The sequence below is a fragment of the Calidris pugnax genome, unplaced genomic scaffold (genome assembly GCF_001431845.1).
Source record: "Calidris pugnax isolate Ruff unplaced genomic scaffold, ASM143184v1 scaffold191, whole genome shotgun sequence".
Lineage (NCBI taxonomy): Eukaryota > Metazoa > Chordata > Aves > Charadriiformes > Scolopacidae > Calidris > Calidris pugnax.
In genome coordinates, this window is record NW_015090927.1 from 243,278 (window position 1) to 264,516 (window position 21,239).

Below are 21,239 nucleotides of genomic sequence, written 5' to 3' on the forward strand. Positions count from 1 at the left end.
GATAATGTTTTTTGTTGTACGTATACTATTAACACTGTTTAACACCGAAATGGTGCTTTATGTTGTCAGAAACCCCTGGGCCTTAACACTGTCTTCTTTCCCTACATAATGAGAGGGATGAGGGGGGGCTTAAAAACAAGATAGTCAAGCAGCAGTAAGTTAATGTTTAGTTTTTGTAATATCTGTTTTATTTCCTGTACCTTTAATCCTCAGTTGCCCTGGAGTGGATGATCTGGTTGCAAATTAACCACACCATTGATAAAGCTCCATTCAAAAGCGGCCCCGTCCCGGCAGAGCCCAGCAGCCCAGGTGTGGTGTTGGGGGGATTGCTCCCGTGCTGCTTTCGGGCTGGGGAGGCCGGTCACTGGCTTCTCATCCTCTGGAGCTCCAGCTCACAAAGCTGTGGAGCTGAGGCAGCTCTACACAGAGCTGGCTTTTGCCTTTTACTCCCCTATTCTCAGAGCAGGGACCCCAGGGAAGAAGCTGCAGAGATGTCCTAGCAGGAGGTGAACCCCACTTCTGCACCATGGACACCATCCAGGAGCTAGTGATGTTCAGATCTCTTTATGAAGTCAGTGGAAGCCTGGTCAGTGCAGTCGATGAATCAGCCCCAACATTTCACCTGTCTGAGTGTCTGTATCTAGTGGAAGGCCTGTGGCAGGGTGCTGGCTAACCCAGATGCAGGCTGGAAATGGAAGGGGTCTCTCGAGGGGTTTGCCAAGCTGGCTTTGTCCTGCAGGGGTACTCAAATTAAAAAAAATGCAACCTGGCCTAGGTGAAGGTGCCCTGTGGGAGCAGATGTGGTGTGTGGTGCAGAATGTGGTCTGTTGGAGAGCTCTGGGAGTGTGGGTGTGCAAAGACCAGACCCCCCCTCTCCTGGGGCTGCTGCAGGTGCCAGGCAGCGTGGCTGGAGACATCCCTGCTTGGGGAGACCCCCACTCGGTGAGCAGGTAGCGAGGACCCTGAGCTGCTTGGCATCAACCCGAATCTCCCCCCAGCCGGTCACAGGGATGATACAGATGTTGCTGAAGTTGCCTTTGTGTAAAAGCAAGATTCGTAACATCAGCGACGGCACGAATGGAGGAGGTGGTGGTGCTCTTCCTGGATCACCTCGTGGATGAAATCCAATTATACAAAGCGCTGAGCCATTCATTTACAGATGAGCAACGTGCTGTAAATTGCAAGGTCATGGATCAGCGGGAGAGGAGGATTAGAGGACACACATGCGCTGCGTGATACCAGTGTGCTTCTAGAGAACGTTCAGGAGGCCCGAGGATGCTCTGGGAGGAGATGCAATCAGTAAAAACAAGGAAATGTCATGACTTCCTAAAATATTAGCAGGCTTTTGTTTTAATAACTATAAACAGTTTTGTTGCTCTGTGTTTAAATAATAGGATAAATTAGAAGAAACAGGGATGGTTATTGTGATAAAGAATTACTGGTGGTTTGTGGAAGGACAAGTTTGACTTGTTTAAACTGAAAGTGGAAACAAAGCACCAAACGTGGGCTGATGGAATTACACTTTGCCTGTTACCTCCTCTCCCTCCAGCCTTCCTTCTCACCCTGCTTCTGCTCACTTCCCCCTAACCCAACCAAAGAGGAAGAATTTAAGGAATGACACCAGTAAAGCAGCACTAGGTGGTAGGGGGGACATCGTGAGTGACCGTTGCTGGCTGTTTGCACAGGTTGGTTGGTTTGATTGAACATTGGTCCCATTTTTTAGGGCTCCCACTGAGTGTTTGCAGAGGCCGGGCAGGAATCCTTGCTCCTGGCACACCACTTTGGCTGGGGGGCACCTATTGTTCTCTTCTCCAGCATGGGCTGAGCTGCAGCCCAGCTGAGATACTTCAGGGTGAACCGACACTTCAAGTGGTGTTAAACTGGTTTCGATCCCTGGTCTGTTGTTGAGGTTACATCAATGGATTTGGCCTAAGGAAAGGATTTTTCTTCTCTCAGGTTACTGGGGAGTTCAGAAGGCTGTTTGAGTTGGCATTTTCACTGCTGAACTCTTATTCTTTTAACACTGAGACAGAGATTTCACTACACAAGCAAGTAGCTTCAAAAGATGAAGCCTGCTTGCATGAGAGAAAAGTAGAAGAAATAATTAGGCGGGTTTTATCTACTCTGACCTGGGACTTTGAAAGAAGTGAAGATAGTGTTAATAATTGTCTTTATTTCCTGGCGTTCGCTTATCGGCATTAATGACCTGTGCACCGTCGCAGCAACTTCTCAAAGGTGCTGATTTTTCTGTATGTAGGACCATTTCCTTACCTGGTGAGGCCAGTCTGTACTGCAGTGACCAGGCCAGGGAATGGGGGCTCAAGAGGAGTGTCGATATGAAGTGTCAAATTCCTTTGTTCTCTTTCTCAAAGGACAAAGATTTGAACAGGAAATAACTGAGCTTTATTTCCTTTCCTGTAAGTCTCTCTTGAATATATTTAGGAGGAAAAGAGTCATTTCATAAATACATTCCGCTCTCCTTTTGACAAAACCAGGATTAGTAGTAATTTTGTTGGCACTGCATGAAAGTGCTGTGAATGAAACGCTTGAACCTTGGTCCTTATCTGCAAGTCCATCAAACCAGTATCCCAAGGCTGGAGATGGATTTTCTTACTGGGTTGTACGAGTGGTCATTTGAGTCATCAGATTCAGTCAGAGCAGGCCGGAAGAGTGGGTGCTGTGTTTGCCAGGAGGAGCCTTGTGTAAATGTAAACCTCATTGGTTAGTTTATTTATATATATATATCCATAATATATATATATATATATAGGAATGACCATGGAAATCCTATACTCCCTGTGGCTGCTGTTTGTACACACAGAGTAACGTAGTAGTGACTTGCAGAAGTCCTTGGAAGACTGGCAATGGATCCATTTCTCTCATTCATTATTGCCTGCTGGATGTTGGGGAGCTGATATATCAATATTTCTCAGTTTACTAATAATTAGTAATTTAGTACCAGCTATGTTATTCCAACTGTACAAGTATTTGAGAGATCCTCACTGCAGAAGAGATGATCAGATGAACTTGGGGAGAATATAAGCTTCTTAACTTTAAAAGCACAGAAAAAATCATATAGAAAAGAATTTGTCCATCTAACAGATAATTTTATGTATATTTTTAAAAGGTTTAAAGATTGACAGTTTGTGACTGCCAGACTTGTTGATTCAAAGTGTATTTCTTTGTGTTTCATTGCAGTGTGTTGCAGTTCCACAAGGGTTTAGCAGCTGATTTCTCACAGGAGGAGAAGAGAAACATAGCTGCTTTTGGAGGAGGATGTGCTCTGAACTGTTAATTAAGCTGATTTCTAAAATAAAGATTCATCTAAATAAGGCTGATAGCAAAATTAATTTTAAAAACCTGGGCTGCTATTATTGGAAATAACCATTAGCTTCAGCTGCAAGGTGTCTGTCACAGCCAGGAATGGTGTTTGGAAGGGCCCTGAGGAGGTGGTTCCATCTAATGCCCTGCTTTACGTCGGCCAACGGCTTTGTCACCTGTGTCCAAAATACTTGTGGTAATCCTGGAAATGAGCAGTGGTGCAGCTCTGCTCTGTGCTGCTGGGTCTGAGTGTGTACATACATCTGTGTGTATGCACTTGACCACCACTCTAAGCTAAAATTGTGCTTTCAGTAAATAATTACTGGCTGAAAACTTCGTTATTAAACTTTCTGATAAACAGGGTAGCATTGCTCTGACTTTTGGGGATTGTCACTAATGCTCATGACACAACAAATGATACTTCACAGTAGTAGGAACCTGCCTGAGTTCTTGAGTGATCCGTCATAGGATCATAGAATGGTTTGGGTTGGGAGGGACCTTTAAAGCCCCCCCAGTCCCACCCCCTGCCCTGGGCAGGGACACCTCCCACCGCACCAGGTGGCTCCAAGCCCCCTCCAACCTGCCCTTGAACCCCTCCAGGGATGGGGCAGCCACAGCTTCTCTGGCCAACCTGGGCCAGGCTCTCACCACCCTCACACCAAACAAGTTCTTCCCCACAGCTCAGCTCCATCTCCCCTCTTTCAGGGTCAAACCCTTCCCCCTCATCCTATGGCATCCCTCCCCATTTTAAGTAATTTCACAGGGCTCTGAATTCTGCTGGCTTAGAATTCAAAATGCAACGGTGTGGTCAAAGTCGTATCAGCTTGTGGAAGATGAGTTTTAGATCTTTTACAGGTTTATCTGCATCTTAATTCTGAGCGGTATTTGCTCTTTCACAGTATTATTTGAATAGCCTTTCAGCTCCTGAGTGGGAGCTATCTTGGCAGAAAAAATATGTAAAATCTAAAGGAAGTAAATGAACACAATCTTTCCGGTGATAATTTAAAACGATAAAGCAAGCAGCCTGTAAATCAAGTAATCTGTTTTAATAATCAAACCATCTAAGCCCTTTTCCATATTGCTAATGCTCCCCTTGCATTATTATTGTTTAACAAGGCAGTACAGTTGGCATTTAGAAATTCACTCCTTTTGCGATGAATGATGAATGCATAAATAACAGCACTCCCACTGCTCAGCTGCTTTTCCATTCAGAGAATGGAAAGTGAAGTACTTCAGGCTCTTGTGCAGATTCATTTGCTTATCTTGCCTGTCCTACCCTGCGCTTCCATACCCACAAGGATGTTGGAAGAGTTCCCTGGATCCATTCCTTCTTCCCTTTTTGAAGTTGTCCTTTCAGTGAGAGGGGAAAAAGATCCTGATGCTGGATCTGCCAGGTCAGTCACACCCATGGCTTCCACTGAAAGCGCTGCACTTGATTGTAGTAAAAAAACCCCACCCTTTCTTTCTAAACCAAACTTTCTGTACAATATTAGTTGCTCTTTAATTGGAAGAACAAACCTTGTGTATTTACTAGGCCTTTTCAGCCCTGATACCATACGTTATCTCGTTTCTATAGGGCTGGAGGGTTTGTCTTCCAGGGTGCCTGTTCAATTCCTGCCACCAGGGCAGAGACTGAGAGATGGTGAGGAGAGGGTTTCACTGCAGTTCTGGTTCAGCAGAGGGGACAGCAGAGGCTACAAAGATGATGAGGGGCCTGGAGCATCTCTCTGATAAAGAGAGGCTGAGGGACTTGGGTCTTTTGAGAAGAGAAGGCTGAGGAGGCATCTGATCAACACCTATAACTACTTCAAGGGTGGGTGTCAGGAGGATGGGGCCAGGCTTTTTTCAGTGGTGCCCAGGGACAGGACAAGAGGAAATGGGCACAAACTTGAATATAAGAAGTTCCACCTAAACATGAGGAGGAACTTCCTTCCTGTGAGGGTGGCAGAGCCCTGGCAGAGGCTGCCCAGGGAGGTGGTGGAGTCTCCTTCTCTGGAGACATTCAAACCCACCTGGACACGTTCCTGTGGGACCTGCTCTGGGTGGCCCTGCTCTGGCAGGGGGTTGGACTGGATGGTCTCCAGAGGTCCCTTCCAACCTCGTTATCGTTCTGTGATTCCGTTATTTGCAAATCTACTTTTCCTTTCCATTGCTCACGGCTTTTTCTTAATTTTTGCTGGCTGGAGTTGGTGGTGTCTGTCCTGCAGGGAATGGTGTCAGTGATAATCTGGACGTGGGGTGGCCGAGCTCACGGCTGTCCCCTCACTGTCCCTTCAGCAGACGTGGCAGGAGGGAATCTTTGGCAGAGGAGCTGGATGGCAGCTGTAGGTGGAATGTCTTCATCTGCTGCTCTGAGACTCAGCAGTTTGTCTGCCGAAGCCCTTAGTTGGTCATCAAATGTGCTGCTCGGACAGTTTGTGAGCCAAAACCACAAGAGCTGTGTTAAGTCACAATATGCTGTAAAACACATAAATGTCTAAAGAAATCTGCCTGGTTTCATGGCTGGAAAACAAACAGTCCTGTTTGAGGACAACACACTCAGTGTTTGTGTTGAGGTGAGACCGTGCAGGTCACTGCAACAGCTCTAAAAGAAACCCTTATTGTGCAGAAGCATAAATCATATTTGTGCATTATTTGCCTATTTTGCATTATTATTTTTGCATTATTTGCATGCCCAGTGTTAATATAAATAAGACATCTAGTGGTTTTTTGGATCTGATGTTACCAAAGGACTAAGCAAGCCTTTTGGAGTGCTTGCTGATGGTGTACTGTATCTTAATACTGCAAGATGATTCTTGGGTTTTTCTGAGCCCTGTATCAAAACAAAGCTGTATTCAGGAGACTCCAGCAGCGATCACAGACCAGCGCTGGGCACGAGCTTCACAAATGCAGAATATTCCTTTGCAGCAGAACAATGAAGCATCTGAGCATCAGCATCTCATGGCCAGCTGACTGCAAAAGGAGTCTCCAAGCGTCCACAAAGAAAACCTGTGAAATGCTGGGCCTGCACCTTGGCACTTTGGCTTGTGGAATAACTGGAGGGATAGTTAGATATCGGTGCAAAGTTCTGTTAATTGTGCCATGTGTACAGAAAATTGGGAAGATGGTATAGTATAAGAAGGAGCTGGCTTAGAAAATAAGGTCCCAAGTCATCATTGACAGTTCAGTTGGTGATGTGGGTTCAGGTTCTGTGTGTTTATACGAGGATGTTGCTGTGTCAGGGGCAGCAGCAGCGACAGGAATGGTTTTGTTTCCTGGAGTTACCAGAGAAGGTAGGAGGAAGTAACAAGGCATCAGTCACAGTCTTTTGTTTTTCTGCACGTTTCTTCATCTTTCGGTTGGATTGAAGGATTTTATAGTTCCTCCAGCGGCCCTGGAAAGAAAGGTTGTTACTCAGAAGTAGAAGTTAGTCCTTGTCTGGGCACTGTTCAGCCAGACCTGCCGTTGCAGGATTCCTGCACCGCTGAACCGGGGCGAGGAAGGCAGACGGTATCTTCCGCAGGATGCAAATCTGTCCAACCACAGGTCATTAGTCTGGCTTTTGCCTTTTGTGCTACAGTTTTGTCCACTGATGCCTTTGAAGGTCACGTACCCTTTAACACAGCAGTGTATTATCGATGAACAAAGCTCAATTCCCAAAATTGGAGGCTGAGATAATCCTGGTGTGGCAGGTCACAGGTAACGTGGGCGCAGGGTTTGGAAAGAGGAGGTGGTGGATGAAGGTAAGGAGTCTTTTTTGAGGTGCCTGAATGCTGTAACATCGGGGTGGAAGGAACGTAATGGATCATGAAGTCAGTTGCTGGTCCGTGCAGGAAGCCAAATCTTCTAAAACACATCCATAGAGTGAGTCCAGCAATACCCAGCAGGGCTCACCGGTCCCTGCAGCGTCTATTGCAGTGCCCTCCCAGGACTGCTCCCTTGCTGCCAGGTTTCTGTTTTCGAGCCTGTGGTGGCCAGGAGAATTCCAGTCCCATTCTTCTTTTGTATCAGCCTGTGTAGTTTTTTGTTTAACTAGTTCTTCTGACTACCTGGCAAGATGATATTCGTCTACCGATGTGTTTATAGAGTGATTACTTCCACCTTTTCTTCCTCCTCAGTATTATGAGTCTTACACATTTAAGTTCCTTCTCTTACATGCCAAGCTCTAAGCTCTTCTGCACTCGTTCTAGTTGACTTCACGTGTGATGGGAGTGGATAGAAGAACACACCTGAATTTTGAGCTTTCTTTTCCTTTTTATTATCCTTTCACAGATTATATGCTCTTATTTAACAGGTTAGCCAGTTAGGGGGTGTGGGTAGATGGCAATCTTTTATTGCTATCCCAAGCCTGTTCTACTCTTTCCTGGTTAGTTAAAGGATCACAGGATAATTCAGCCTCAGGAGGTCATTCAGGGCAGCCTCCTGCTCAAAGCAGAGTAATATGATTATTGCATTAGGATTTTACAGTGTTCCAGCCAGGCTTTTCACATGGGAAGTGGGAGTGGGTTGTATTGCTCTACGCAGAGAAATCCAGAGCAAGCTGCTTTCCTCTACCTGTGCTCGACAGCACCTTTCTCCTGGGGGGATTGGAATAAAGCCCCAGAGCATTAGGTTGTCCCTGGAAGCTTTTCAGAGAACTTCCTTTTGTCTCGTTATCAAGTTCAAGTCTGCTTGTGCCTTCTGCTGGGCTTCTGGAAACGTGAAGAGTCTGCAGTGCTTCCCTGCTGCCGGAGAGACAGCTCGGTCGGGCTGACGCAAATAGAAATGAGAGTTCAGTGACTCCTGTGTTTAGTGGTTTGGCATTTTTTCAGTGCAAAGTTAGTACTTTAACTTCGTGTTTAAGGAGAAGGTTTTTAATTATTCCCATTTCTAGCTAGCTGCGTTTCACAGTTTCAGCCTATATTCAACGTTTATTAGAGCTACTCCAGCATCCTTCTTCCATTTTCCTTTCCCTGACCTCACCTAGTGGGTTTGCAAAGCTGCGTGGATGAGTCAAGGGTCAGCTGGTGGAGCTGGATCAGCCTTGTCAAATTACAGTCAGTTTGCTTAACTGTTGGTTTGTTGAAGATGTGGCACCCGTGCCTCAGAGTTTACTATTTTCTTTTGGGAAAAAAAAAAAAAAAAAAATATCACAACACAAAGGACATTTTTTACTAAAACCAAAACCCCACAATGAACTACTGATTTCCTCCTTCCCTCATTCAAAGCCCTGTTTTCTCTCCTCATCACACATGTTACTTCAAAATGAGAGCAAATTATTTCAAGCTTTCCCACAAAATTACATCACTACAAAGGACTCTTTTTAACCTTCTTTCCAAAGCTGACTGTGAAAATTGCAGATGAATGAAATATTCCTCACCCTGCCCTTTCTGCTCGCCCCGCACAGGAAAGGAGTGGTGCAGAACGCGCGCTGAATGGCATTTCCTATTTTGTTAAACTGGCAGCATCTGAGAGCTGAACCCGTGCAGGCCAGCTGCAAGCGAGGATTTCACCTGCACATTCAAGGAGCTTAAATTCCCCTTTTTCTGCTCTCGGGATGGCTCAAAACGCTGTGGAGATGCATATTCAGATTCGGGGCAGCCTTGGATTGTTTTCCCAGCGCAGGGAGGTAGCACTTACTGGACAGTTTTTTGGTCTGTTTTTCCAAGTGCAGCAAGAATATTTTAGCTTTAGTTCTGCCAACGCAAATCCTGTTTATTTGAGTTCTCTTGTGATGAGGATGATTCGCTACAATACAGTTTATGAGCAATTGACTGAAAGACTTGAAAGTCACTCTTTCCTGCGTGACAGCTGAGTTTATTTTGAGATTTACCTAAAATAAAGTCTTTAAGTAGCACGGAATACGCGATAGAGGGACCTGGTGTCACATAGAAAGGGCACAGTGTCTGACACGCACAGGGTGAAGCGTGATTAAGCAAAGTCATCTTATTTCCCAAAGCACGAGGAGAATAGTTGTTCTTTGTGTCAGTGCAGCTGGCTATACATTCTTGCATTTAAAACCAGGTAAATACGATTTTGCGGCCAGAAATCTACTTAAATTCCTTTCCTAGGTGAGAACATCCCAAAGGCCCGCCCATCCTTGGCTATCCATGTACATCTCTTCATGAACAGGAGTTTTAATTAATGTTTTCACGTGTGTTTGCAATGATCAGGGAGTCAAAGCCTGCAGTAATGGATTTTAATGCATATATTTGGTGGGAAGAACTGTCTAAGAACCGTGACCCCCTTTGGGGGAATAACCCAAATGACATGGGGCATTTGCTTAGGAAAAGGAATTGTCCCTCTTGTGCATGCCACATTTGTGACAGGAAAAGGAATTGTCCCTCTTGTGCATGCCCGAGGTGTGCAGCTGCTGGATCATTCTTCTGCCCATCACAAAGGAGGAAGGAAGGAAAAAAAAGATGCTCATACTAAGTATTTCAGTTTGATTTGTGCTTTGGAGTGAATGAGTAAGTCGGAATCAGAAAATCGCAGAATGATGTGGGGTTGGAAGGGACCTCTGGAGACCATCCAGCCCAACCCCCTGCCAGAGCAGGTCCACCCAGAGCAGGTCCCACAGGAACGTGTCCAGGTGGGTTTGAATGTCTCCAGAGAAGGAGACAGGAAAGAAGTTCCTCCTCATGTTGAGGTGGAACTTCTTATACTCAAGTTTGTGCCCATTTCCTCTTGTCCTGTCCCTGGGCACCACTGAGAAAAGACCGGCCCCATCCTCCTGACACCCACCCTTGAAGTATTTATAGGCATTGATCAGATCCCCCTAAAAATACTTAAAGCGTGGGTGTCAAGAAGATGGGGCCAGTTTGAAACTATCAGTTTTTAGTCTTTTAACCTTCCATGGTACTAGTTCACCTGTTGACTCTAGCACAGGCTGATGTATCTGTAGCACTCCTGGATCTCACTGAATTATTTGCTTTTGCTTTTTTTCGGTTGACGTTGCGTTTACTTTAAGCCACTGCTGTGCAGTGCAACTGATATTCTGTTTTTGGGTCATGAATTCTTGTTGTGAAGATGTTGTGTTCCTGGAGCTTCTGTGGAGCGTGAGGGAGCAGGAGAGGTGAGATCCTGGAGCTTTGCTGAGCACCTGCTGTGGGGAAGCTTTGGTGCACAGGTACTGCAGAGTGGGGTGTCAGTCCATGAGCAGTGGTGGAAAAGGAGGAGTTCCACATGGGAGAAGGTCTTTTCCCAGGAGAAAATGATCCATAACACCAATAGCTACACTTCAGGTCTCTTAAAGTAGCAGAAAATGAGACAATTGATGACTTGACATAATTTTTCCAGCAGTTGCTCTGCTCCTCAGAGCTCTGATAGATGGAGGGAACGACTGAGGAACCGTGTATCTGAGGAGGCATTTCACACCCGGCTGCAGAGCGTCCCAGGGACTGGCACGGGTCATCTCCTGGTATGCTTCATTCTAGAAATAGCAATGAGCCTGTGGAGCACTGACTGCTGTCTGCCATCCCGACAACTTTCTGTTTATCTTTCGGTCCAGAGGAGTTGCCGTGTAAATGATTAATTAGAAATTCCCTTTATAATTTGAACTGCAGCATTTGGAGTGGGGCTGGCGTGGTGGGGTGCCTTTGTTCAACGGTCTGCGTTCTGCAGATGTTGTTTCGGAGTATGGGTTCCAAGTCTTGCCAACTAACTCTTTTCTTTATTTGTACTGAGTGCATTTGAAGTTGCATCATTTCCTCGGTAAGAACAGTTTTATTTTTGACTGGAGTGTTTGTCAGGTGGGGAGAAATCCTAAATGTGAGTGCTCTCTGGTGGCGAAGATTTCGGCTTCAGTCCTCTGAGTCCTGCAGTGTGCTTTCCAATGGCAATTGGGTGTGAACGTAGGATGTCTGCACTTAAGGATGTATTATTTTTTTCAAGTCCCTAAAAACAAAAAAACTGCAAAACAAAGCCTTGGCAGCCCCCTTTTGTAGACAATCATTTCTGTTGCTGGAAGTGATTTATATTCTGTGACCTTCTGGTTTATATTTTCTCACTATCAATCCATGTTTTAACAAGGTAATAAAAACTAGTATAAAAACTTCTCATGAAGGAGCTGATGTTCTTCATCAAAATAACACACCAGGATTTAAATACTGTGACTTTCTTTTTGGCTGCTGAGCTCCGTTTCAGATGCCAAAGTAATAAGTGGAAAATTCAGGAGACGGGGTTAGAGAAATTATTCAAATAGCTTTATTAGGGGGAAATCTTTTCTCCTCAGAACCAGCAAAAAGATGATGGGATTTTCATGACACAACGAGGTTGGACCATCAGGTGCCGACCCCCGGGAGTGGGGACAGGGGTTCCTTTTATCAAGTGGGCTGTGGATTGCTTTTAATAACAAGAATCCCCTCCCGGGTGTTTTATGCTGGCACTGAAATGATGACACCGACCTTTATGTTGATGTGTTTTCCCTTGATGAGTGTGTGCCCTGATTGAGGAGCCTTTCGAAAGGCGCAACTTCATCCTCTCTCTTCATCACCGAGCCTCGCAGACACATAGTGGATTGACTGCCTCTTGAACCTCCCGGTTTGTGCTGCCCTCGCTGGCTCTTTTCCTAAGTTTTCGTGAGCTCTCCTTGGGCGAGGCAGAGGAGGATGTCGGAGGGAAGCGGTGCGGGGAGGAAAACAGCCCCTGCTGTTCTTGGCCGGCGCTGTCTGAGCGGCACGGCCGGCTGAAAAGGGGCTTTATCAGCGCGGAGGGGGCCAGGGGCAGCAGCTCCTTTGAGGAACATCTAAGCACAGGTCTGGAATTTGAACTGTGGCGCTAAGAAGTTGAAAAAAAGAATGTACAGAGAGGTAAACGGGGATGTCAGCTTTTTGTGAGCTCCGTATCCTTAAAGCCAAACGAGAGATGCCCGTTTATCGAGTCCGGAGATGGACCCTTCTCCCTCATCTCCGTCTGCAGTTTGGCACAGAGAAGACACAACTCGTTAGAGTTTAGTAAAACTAGTAAAACCTTTTAAGACTTGACTTGGAGGCCAAATGTGAGATCTGTGGCCTAAGCCCAGAGCTGTTGGGGAGGCAAGTGGGCAATGTCACAGAATCACAGAATCCCATGAGCCAAGCTTGAGAGATGCCTGTTTATTGAGTCCGGAGATGGACCATTCTCTCTCATCTCCGTTTGCAGGGCACAGAGATTGAAGAGACAACTCGTTAGAGTTTAGTAAAACTAGTAAAAGCCAAACGAGAGATGCCCGTTTATCGAGTCCGGAGATGGACCCTTCTCCCTCATCTCCGTCTGCAGTTTGGCACAGAGAAGACACAACTCGTTAGAGTTTAGTAAAACTAGTAAAACCTTTTAAGACTTGACTTGGAGGCCAAATGTGAGATCTGTGGCCTAAGCCCAGAGCTGTTGGGGAGGCAAGTGGGCAATGTCACAGAATCACAGAATCCCATGGGGTGGGAAGGGACCTCTGGAGACCATCCAGTCCAACCCCCTGCCAGAGCAGGGTCACCCAGAGCAGGTCCCACAGGAACGTGTCCAGGTGGGTTTGAATGTCCAGAGAAGGAGACTCCACCTCTGCCAGGGCTCTGCCACCCTCACAGGAAAGAAGTTCCTCCTTGTGTTGAAGGTGGAACTTCTTATACTCAAGTTTGTGCCCGTTTCCTCTTATCCTGTCCCTGGGCACCACTGAAAAAAGCCTGGCCCCATCCTCCTGACACCCACCCTTTAAGTATTTGTAGGTGTTGATCAGATCCCCCCTCAGCCTTCTCTTCTCCAGACTATGAAGCCCCAAGTCCCTCAGCCTCTCCTCGTAAGGGAGATGCTCCAGGCCCCTCATCATCTTTGTAGCCCTCTGGTGTCCAGCTGCCGTACGTAAGACCCACGGAGCCGAGCTGTGCCCCAGTCCAGCTGCTGTATGTAAGACCCACGGAGCCGAGCTGTGCCCCAGGTGAGGGTTCCCGGCGCTGGGGCAGCCCCACAGGCAAATCTGATGGTCCTGCCCCCGAGGCAGTTGGGGACACAGAACTGTCAAGGCAGGAAACTTAAACTGGGCTCTGCTGCTGAAAGTTTACATAATTAATTACTTAAGGAAGAGGTCAGAGTATTGGGTGCTGTGATGGTGACTTGGCACGACACTTCAGTAGGGATGTCCTCTTCTTCTTTTTTTTCCTTCTCTGCAGCTAAAAGAAACCCCTGTACCCTGTCTGTGCTGACCGTGAACCCTGCGGCCGTGTGTCTGGCAGTACTGTGGGGCTTCAAACCTCCTCTGGAACCTGCTGTATCTTTATTTTTATCATTACTGGTGCCATCAGTGGTGGTTGTGTGCTGTGCAGTGACTTTGGGAGAGCAGTCTATACATTCTCCACTGGGCAACGTGCCTTTTCAGGTGGCCCAGCTCCAAAAAGGTGGGAAGGATTCTGCTGATTTGTCTCCTTGTGATGGTTTCCATTACATATGGATGTCCCAGTGTGATTTGATCTCCTTAATAGAAACAGTGGTGTGTGTGTTTGGGTTTTGTTCAGCTCTCCCATGTATATGTAGAGTCCCCCCCGCTCCCGGGAGGGCAGGAGGTGAGCAGCACCCCATCCCTTTGCACCCACGTGTGTCTTCTGCTGCCTCTTTGGTACCTTCCCAACAGCTTTGTTCTTCAGAGAATTGCAATTAGGGCCAGCAAACGACAAGTGTGTGTGAGGCTTCCTTGTGTTCCTGAGTCCGTCGTCTGGTTTCCCAATGAATAAACTTGGTTTTTTAAGAATTAGGCTGTGATTCTGTATTCCATAGCAGGCTCTTCGTGTTGTTGCCTATGGGTTACCCATCATTTTTGTTGTAATAGTGAGCTGTGGTTGCTATTGCTAATTCTAACAGCCTTTCCTAAAATGTTTTTGGTAGCTTTCAAACAGCATGCATCTCTAAAGTATAAAATATCTCTGCGTTTTAAGCTCACTAATGTTTTGGGAAATGCACATCAGGACTACCCGCGGTTAGAACTGAGTGCAGGGACAAAAGGATGGTTTGCAATTCCTGTGTCTTTTTTGTGAAGTGTTTCTGGGAGGAAGCCGCAATTAAGAGGCAAAAAAAAATCACTTTTGGGAAGCGGAATGCTGGTGGCCAGATTGTATTTCTTGAGTTTTATTACACCTGCTAAAAACTAAGGCTGCCAAGATGCTGCAGAAAATTCTCAAATGAACAATAGAAAATGTCAAGCCTGTCACCACGTGGGGGTGGTAATAAATTCCAGAAAGTGAATTTGTGCCGGGGTCCATCAGGGATTGGGACGGGCCCTGCGCTGTCCGAGGTGTTGTGGTGCCATCTAATGTTGTAGGGTTTAAATACAGGTGCTGGAGGGGAGAAACGCCGTGGTTTGAGTGTTGATCTGGGAATCTGCTGCATTCTTTCTCCTGAGAACCAAACGCTGTGTGAGCTCTTCAGCTTTCATCTGAAATCCCTTCTGTGCTCTTCTGCTCCATGACTTCTGAGAAAATGTGAATTTCTTCAAAAACATCTTTTAACTTAAACACTCCTTTTTATTTTTATTTTTTTTTAAACAAACGTGAAGTTATTTTCTTTCTTGTTTGCAGGACTACTAAGCCTGGGTAGGGTTGAGGAAAGGTGTTGTTTGGGGTTGTTTTCTTGCGTTCTTCAAAAGCTTTCACTCTCAGCAGCAGTGCTGGTGGCAAGGTGCCTTCTAGTGAAAAGGATGGAGTGGAAGGTAATTGCAGGAGCTGAAAGGCTGTAATTTCCTTCCTGGCTTGTATCTTTGTTTACTTTCTTGCTAATGTGATCAGACCCTGGAGTGAGTGGCTTCAAAACTTCTTCTCTGGCCTGAGCCGGGCTATGGACAGCTGTAGGATGTGAGAAAAGAATTTGCCTTTAAATCCCCTTTATGAAGCAGATTATAGGAACTTGTCACAAACTCATCTTATTGTCAGCTGTAGAAACAGTAAATTATGTTAACTTAAATCTTGCTAAAGAGTTTGTTAGGAACGTTTGTTTCTGGCAGTGTGTTAATGGCAACAGAAATACCTGAATATGCAGAAACCCGGGTCCATTGTGTTGGCAAAGCAAAAGTTTGTTATAGTCAGAAATATGGTCACTGTTTGTACCTCAGTTATTTGATTGGTTTTACATCTGTAGGGGGATTGACGGGATTGAGGGATGCTCCAATTGAGGGACTGGAGCATCTCCCTGATGAGGAAAGGCTGAGAGAGCTGGGGCTCTTCAGCCTGGAGAAGAGAAGGCTGAGGGGAGACCTTCTTCATGCTTGCAAGGATCTCAAGGGTGGGTTGGAGGAGGATGGAGCCGGACTCTTCTCAGGGGTTCCCAGGGCCAGGACGAGGGGCACCGGGCACAAGCTGGACCAGGGGAAGTTCCACTCCAATGTGAGGAAGAACTTCTTTGGGGTGAGGGTGGCAGAGCCCTGGCAGAGGCTGCCCAGGGGGGGTGTGGAGTCCCCTTCTCTGGAGATCTTCAAGCCCCTCCTGGATGCTCCTGAGTGATGTGCTCTGGGCAGCCCTGCTTTGGCAGGGGAGTTGGACTGGAGGGTCTCTAGAAGGTCCCTTCCAACTCTGGCAATTCCATGATTCTGTAGGGAAATTGCACTAGAAATGTCCTTTCTGGGTGGTAAGATTCAACACTAACCCTAGTTCTATGTCCGTGCAACATCAGGTCTGTGTGTAATACAGTAACTAGTGCCATCCTGGCCACACTGGTCAGAAAGTGTCTGTAATCAGTGTTTTATTATAATGTTTCAGTACGACCATGGATTGAAGGGTTCACCTGCTAAAATGAGCAGCTTGCTTGGAAGACACGTTCTGAATCGTGCTGTTTGCCTAATGCCCTAATTTCTCCCTTTTGTCTCGTCCTGTGTAGGTTTGAAAAAGGACGGATTTACACGTTTATCGGGGAGGTGGTGGTTTCCATGAATCCTTACAAGAACTTGAACATCTACGGGCGTGACATGATCGAGCAGTACAAAGGGAGGGAGTTGTACGAGAGGCCTCCTCACCTCTTTGCCATCGCCGATGCCGCCTACAAAGCCATGAAGAGGCGATCAAAGGACACCTGCATTGTAATATCAGGTAAAGTGGAAGAGCTTTTCATTATGATGAAATCATCTTTGTGAAATTCCGGGCAGAGAAAGAAGGATGATTTGGCTAATGACAGCATTTTAGAAAAGAAAACTTCATTAGTGTTAAAATTGCTTATTTGCATTTGAAGCTGTGTGTGGAGACCTTAGCAATTATTTCATATCTAATCCAAGCGCTGGTGTCAGTCATTAGCTTAATCTGTGCCTGCAGAGTGATAACTGGAACAGGAATCCTGTGCTTGCTCTGCTGCCTGAATGGAGATGAGTGAGAAGAGGAGAACTGCTGATTTTTGTCCCTGGGATGACTGCTGTTCTCTGTTCCGGTGGCCGGACTGACTGCTCGTGGTGGCTCTGACAGTGGGAGCAGTGCTTGTACCATGAACGGTCGCTGTCTGGCTCCTGGCACTTGGTATCCTTGATGTCCCCGTGCTTTAGCAGCTCTGAAAAGCGAGAGACCCGAGATGCTGTTCAGAACAGAAGCCTCTTGTGCTGCGGCCCCCGGCGCTGGGGCTGGCTGAGCCGCCGCATGCCAGAATCTCTGCTCTGACAATATTCCTTTTGATCCTCTGGGTGCCAGGCCTTTTACCGACCTGTGAAATCTTACATCATAACCGCTTCCAAGTCAGCACGGCACCACCAACCAGGCAGGGTTGTGGCTATATTTAGGAAATATTCAAAGGGCACACAAGATCACTTTGAAAAAACAATAATAAAGAACCCAAACGCTGTCGGGGTGGAATTAAGATAGACTGTTCAGAGACTTGTTTTGCTTTTTTTTTTTTTTTTGATCTGTTGTGTCCTCTTTGTATTTATGCCCCCAGGTGAGAGTGGGGCTGGGAAGACGGAGGCCAGTAAATACATTATGCAGTACATCGCAGCCATTACCAACCCTGGCCAGAGAGCAGAGGTGGAAAGGTAAGGGCTTGGCAGAAAAAGAAATGGTTTTGTTCAGGGATCTCTCTGTGGACTGTGTAGCACCATAGAATGGTTAGAGTTGGAAGGGACCTTAAAGATCATCTCATTCCAACCCCCCTGCCCTGGGCAGGGACACCTCCCACCACACCAGGTTGCTCCAAGCCCCCTCCAACCTGCCCTTGAACCCCTCCAGGGATGGGGCAGCCACAGCTTCTCTGCCCAACCTGGGCCAGGCTCTCACCACCCTCACACCAAACAAGTTCTTCCCCACAGCTCAGCTCCATCTCCCCTCTTTCAGTGTCAAACCCTTGTTAACCATGTTATGAGATGGTCTCTTGTACTAATTCCATGCTGATTTTATAGCATTTGCGTGACTTCTTCAGATACTGCTTTTACTCTGGGAATTTTGCAATATTGATTGCTAAAATCACGTAGAAAAATTTATTTTGAAAGGTCAAACTTTCAAAATAAAAACAGTACCTAAAAATCATGTTTCCTGTGGCAAATTGCCTTAAATATGTGTATGTTTGAATAGCATGTTGAGTGCAAGGAGCATATTCCAGGCAAAACGTGCCTGTCAGCCTTAGAGTAACATTTTGAACAAAGAATGTGACTTTCTGCAGAATCAGACTTATTATTTGCAAAAGAGTCCAAGGAATTGATTTCAAAACTTATGTACATTATGGAACTGAATTTTTGGTGCTGTTTTCAGTGGTGGGATCTGGTCTTTGGTTCCCATTTGCTCGCACCAAAAGCTCCCAGCTGATTTCTCACAGGATTCCTAATGTCATACACATCTGCCAAATACGTCATCCAAGAGAATCTCTGCTGTTACTAAATTCTTCTCTAGAAATGTCTGCAAGAAAGAAATTTCCCTAGTTTGAGCGTGCAAGTCTGGGCTTACCCTGTTCTCTTTTCCATGTCTCTGCGCTACAGAGTGAAGAACATACTGCTGAAATCCAACTGTGTGCTAGAGGCCTTTGGCAATGCCAAAACAAACCGCAACGACAATTCCAGCAGGTTTGGAAAATATATGGATATCAACTTTGATTTTAAAGGAGACCCCATAGGTGGGCATATCAATAATTACCTACTAGAAAAGGTAAGTCACGCTCGCTTTTGGAGTTAGAGGCTTTTGTGTAGCTACTTTTGCCAGTAGAAAATTTTCCTTTCAAGTGTGGTATGTCATTATGTTACGTACGAGGGCACAGAATCTGATTTAAATCTAGGGCTGTATTTTTCTCCAAGAATTACTGTAACTGAAGTGCCACTGAAGCCCTGGCAGTGCCCTGGGACTTCCCACCGCCGCTCTCAGACCTCACCCTGTGAGGGACTGGTGTTACATGAAAGCTGGCGAGCAGATGGGTGTAAGAACTCTGTATCCAGAATAAAAGCTGAGATTAATTTAACTCTGTAAAACTCCTTCTTTATAAGTTCCTGCATTGAGATCTCACTGCTGACTAAAAGGAGAAGATATCTAGGTCTGTAAGTAGCAATGTTATGCTTGAGAAGTGTTCTTCTGGAATAGTGCCATGGCCTGGTGTGACCTTTTAGTAGCTTGTTTTTATGTATTCCAAATCATCCTAAGCATAATTATTATGTTTTTTCATGTCATTAAGTGGTGGCTGAAAACACTGGAATATGTAAAACCCTGTAGTGAAAGTGGCTCGGTCTATTAACAGTTCTCGTTATGTGTGAGACACACGTCTGGCTTTAATTGACATGTGTGACCACATCTGCTAACGTGCTTTTTTGTTTGTGTTTGTTACTTTTCCCATTATTTCCCTGAAGTCTATTTTCAGAATAAACACTTCATTTAAAAAAAAAAAAAAACGAACCAACAAACCCACACATTTAACGTGTGATAATTTCATGCAGAAAAATGGGTGGGGCTGCAGCTGCGGGGACTTAAATCCTGATCCTTTATTTCATATTCTTGATTTCTCCCAAGTAAAATTTGTTTCCCCTTTAGCAGCAGTAGAGGTTCTGCTCCCAACCCCAGGGGTGAGCAGACAGTGACTTTGTGCAGTGGCAGGAGCACGGGCTTTGTCACTCTCTGCAGTTCACACTTGTAGCGTAAAATAAGGATACGTTGCTTGTTGACTGAATTTCTGCTCCATTTAACATTTAATTATCTTGGGGCTGTTTTCCCCTGGTTTGCAATGGGTGCTCTGCAGATGGAGCTGTCTCTTGCTCCCTAAAACAAGGCCCTTGTGTTAGATCAGAGCCATCCCCGTGCAGGGGCTGCTCTCAGCCTGGGGTTGCACAAGTGGTTACCGTGGCCCAGGGAACTCTTGTTTGTAGTCACAGAGTCCTGTGTTTCACCGCCAGCCATTAAATAACAAACTAAAATCATGTTTTATTTGACTCTTCCCTGAAAGCAATTCCGTAGCAGCCACATGGGATTCCTGGGGGGAAGTAGGACATTGCAGCTGTTACACAAGCTGGGCTTTTTGATTATAGACTTCAAACTCCATGGTCGTGCCACGCTAATAACATTCATAACAGATGTGCTGTAAGATAGGATGGCTGTGGAGGTGCCCTAGCTGTGCTGAACCCATGCATTCATGTCTGAGGGGAGGTGCTGGGGAATCAGATCATCCACATCCAGAAATACCCATCTTTGTGTTTTATTTCCCCCCCCAGTCTCGTGTGATTGTGCAACAGCCAGGAGAACGAAGCTTTCATTCTTTTTACCAGGTTTGTATACGTTTGCTGAAACAAATTTCTCAAGTTTCCCAGACACGATAGGCAAAATATTTAAAGCTTTCACCCTCCCGTGTGTTTCGCAAAGGGTTCCCCTGGTGTTGCATCTTGGGTGATCTCAGGTTCTGTAGCCCTTTGAAGAGGCCTGGTCTGGGGAAGGAGCATGGGAAGATTTACTTTTTTCTGTCCTTCAGCCCCATATTAACACATTTGTAAACTTAAAAGGAGGCTAACTAAACAAATCTGGTAGAATATTGGACTTTGACTCACTGTTTTATTTGTAATAAGTCTAATCCCTCTATTTTCTCTTGAGGCCTTCAGTCCATATGGAAGTAATTTTATGACACCAAGTTGACTTTCTTCTTTTGGGGGGGGTTCTTTTTAATGTCTTCCATATTGTACAGTGGTTCCCTTGTGGCTCCTTCGGGGGAAACGCTCGGCCTATTATTATAACCTTTATTCTCAGTTTTGCAGTGAGGGAAACGTAGGTTTGTTTATTTTTTCCCCCTCACTCAGTACTCCCTGATGGCGGGGTAGCACCTCGCCTCAACATGGCGGCTCCGGGTTGGAAAGTCTCGGTGTGGCAGGGAAGGTACATGCACTTGCCCAGACACATTGGTGGTGTGTCACAGCTGTGAACGTGTCTGGTCTGTGAACGGCTCACTCTGGTTTTCTGAACACTTGTGTCACCCCAAAGGACAGTGAGGGGAAGTGTGGCTGGAGCTGCCTGGAGGAAAGAGACCTGGGGGTGCTAGTTTACAAAGGGCGGAATATGAGCCGGCGTGTGCCCAGGGGGGCAAGAAAGCCAATGGCATCCTGGCTTGTATCAAAAATAGTGTGACCAGCAGGAGTAGGGAGGTGATTGTGCCCCTGTACTCAGCACTGGGGAGGCCACACCTCGAGTGTTGTGTCCAGTTTTGGGCACCTCAATCCATGAGAGATCTGGAGGTGCTGGAGCGAGTGCAGAGGAGGCAACGGAGCTGGTGAGGGGGCTGGAAAACAAATCGTATGAGGAGCGGCTGAGGGAGTTGGGGCTGTTTAGTGTGAGGAAGAGGAGGCTGAGGGGAGACCTCATCACTCTCTACAACTATGTGAAAGGACACTGTAGAGAGGTTGGTGCTGGTCTCTTCTCACAGGTAATTAGTGACAGAACGAGAGGGAACGGCTTCAAGCTCCAACAGGGGAGGTTTAGATTGAACATTAGGAAGGAATTTTTCACCCAAAGAGTGGTCGGGCATTGGAACAGGCTGCCCAGGGAGGGGGTGGAGTCCCCATCCCTGGCTGTGTTTAAGGG

At 46.2% G+C, this 21,239-nt stretch overlaps 1 protein-coding gene across 1 annotated transcript in view; it reads left to right on the forward strand.

The window, feature by feature from the left end:
• MYO1D (myosin ID) overlaps positions 1-21,239 on the forward strand; it is a gene marked incomplete at its 3' end in the record, with an annotated part of 104,088 nt that overhangs the window by 23,164 nt on the left and 59,685 nt on the right. Inside the window, exons 2-5 of the mRNA XM_014951516.1 lie at positions 16,108-16,316; positions 17,146-17,239; positions 18,176-18,341; positions 19,886-19,939. Coding sequence (XP_014807002.1) covers positions 16,108-16,316; positions 17,146-17,239; positions 18,176-18,341; positions 19,886-19,939 — 523 coding nt within the window. The remainder of the gene's footprint in view (positions 1-16,107; positions 16,317-17,145; positions 17,240-18,175; positions 18,342-19,885; positions 19,940-21,239) is intronic.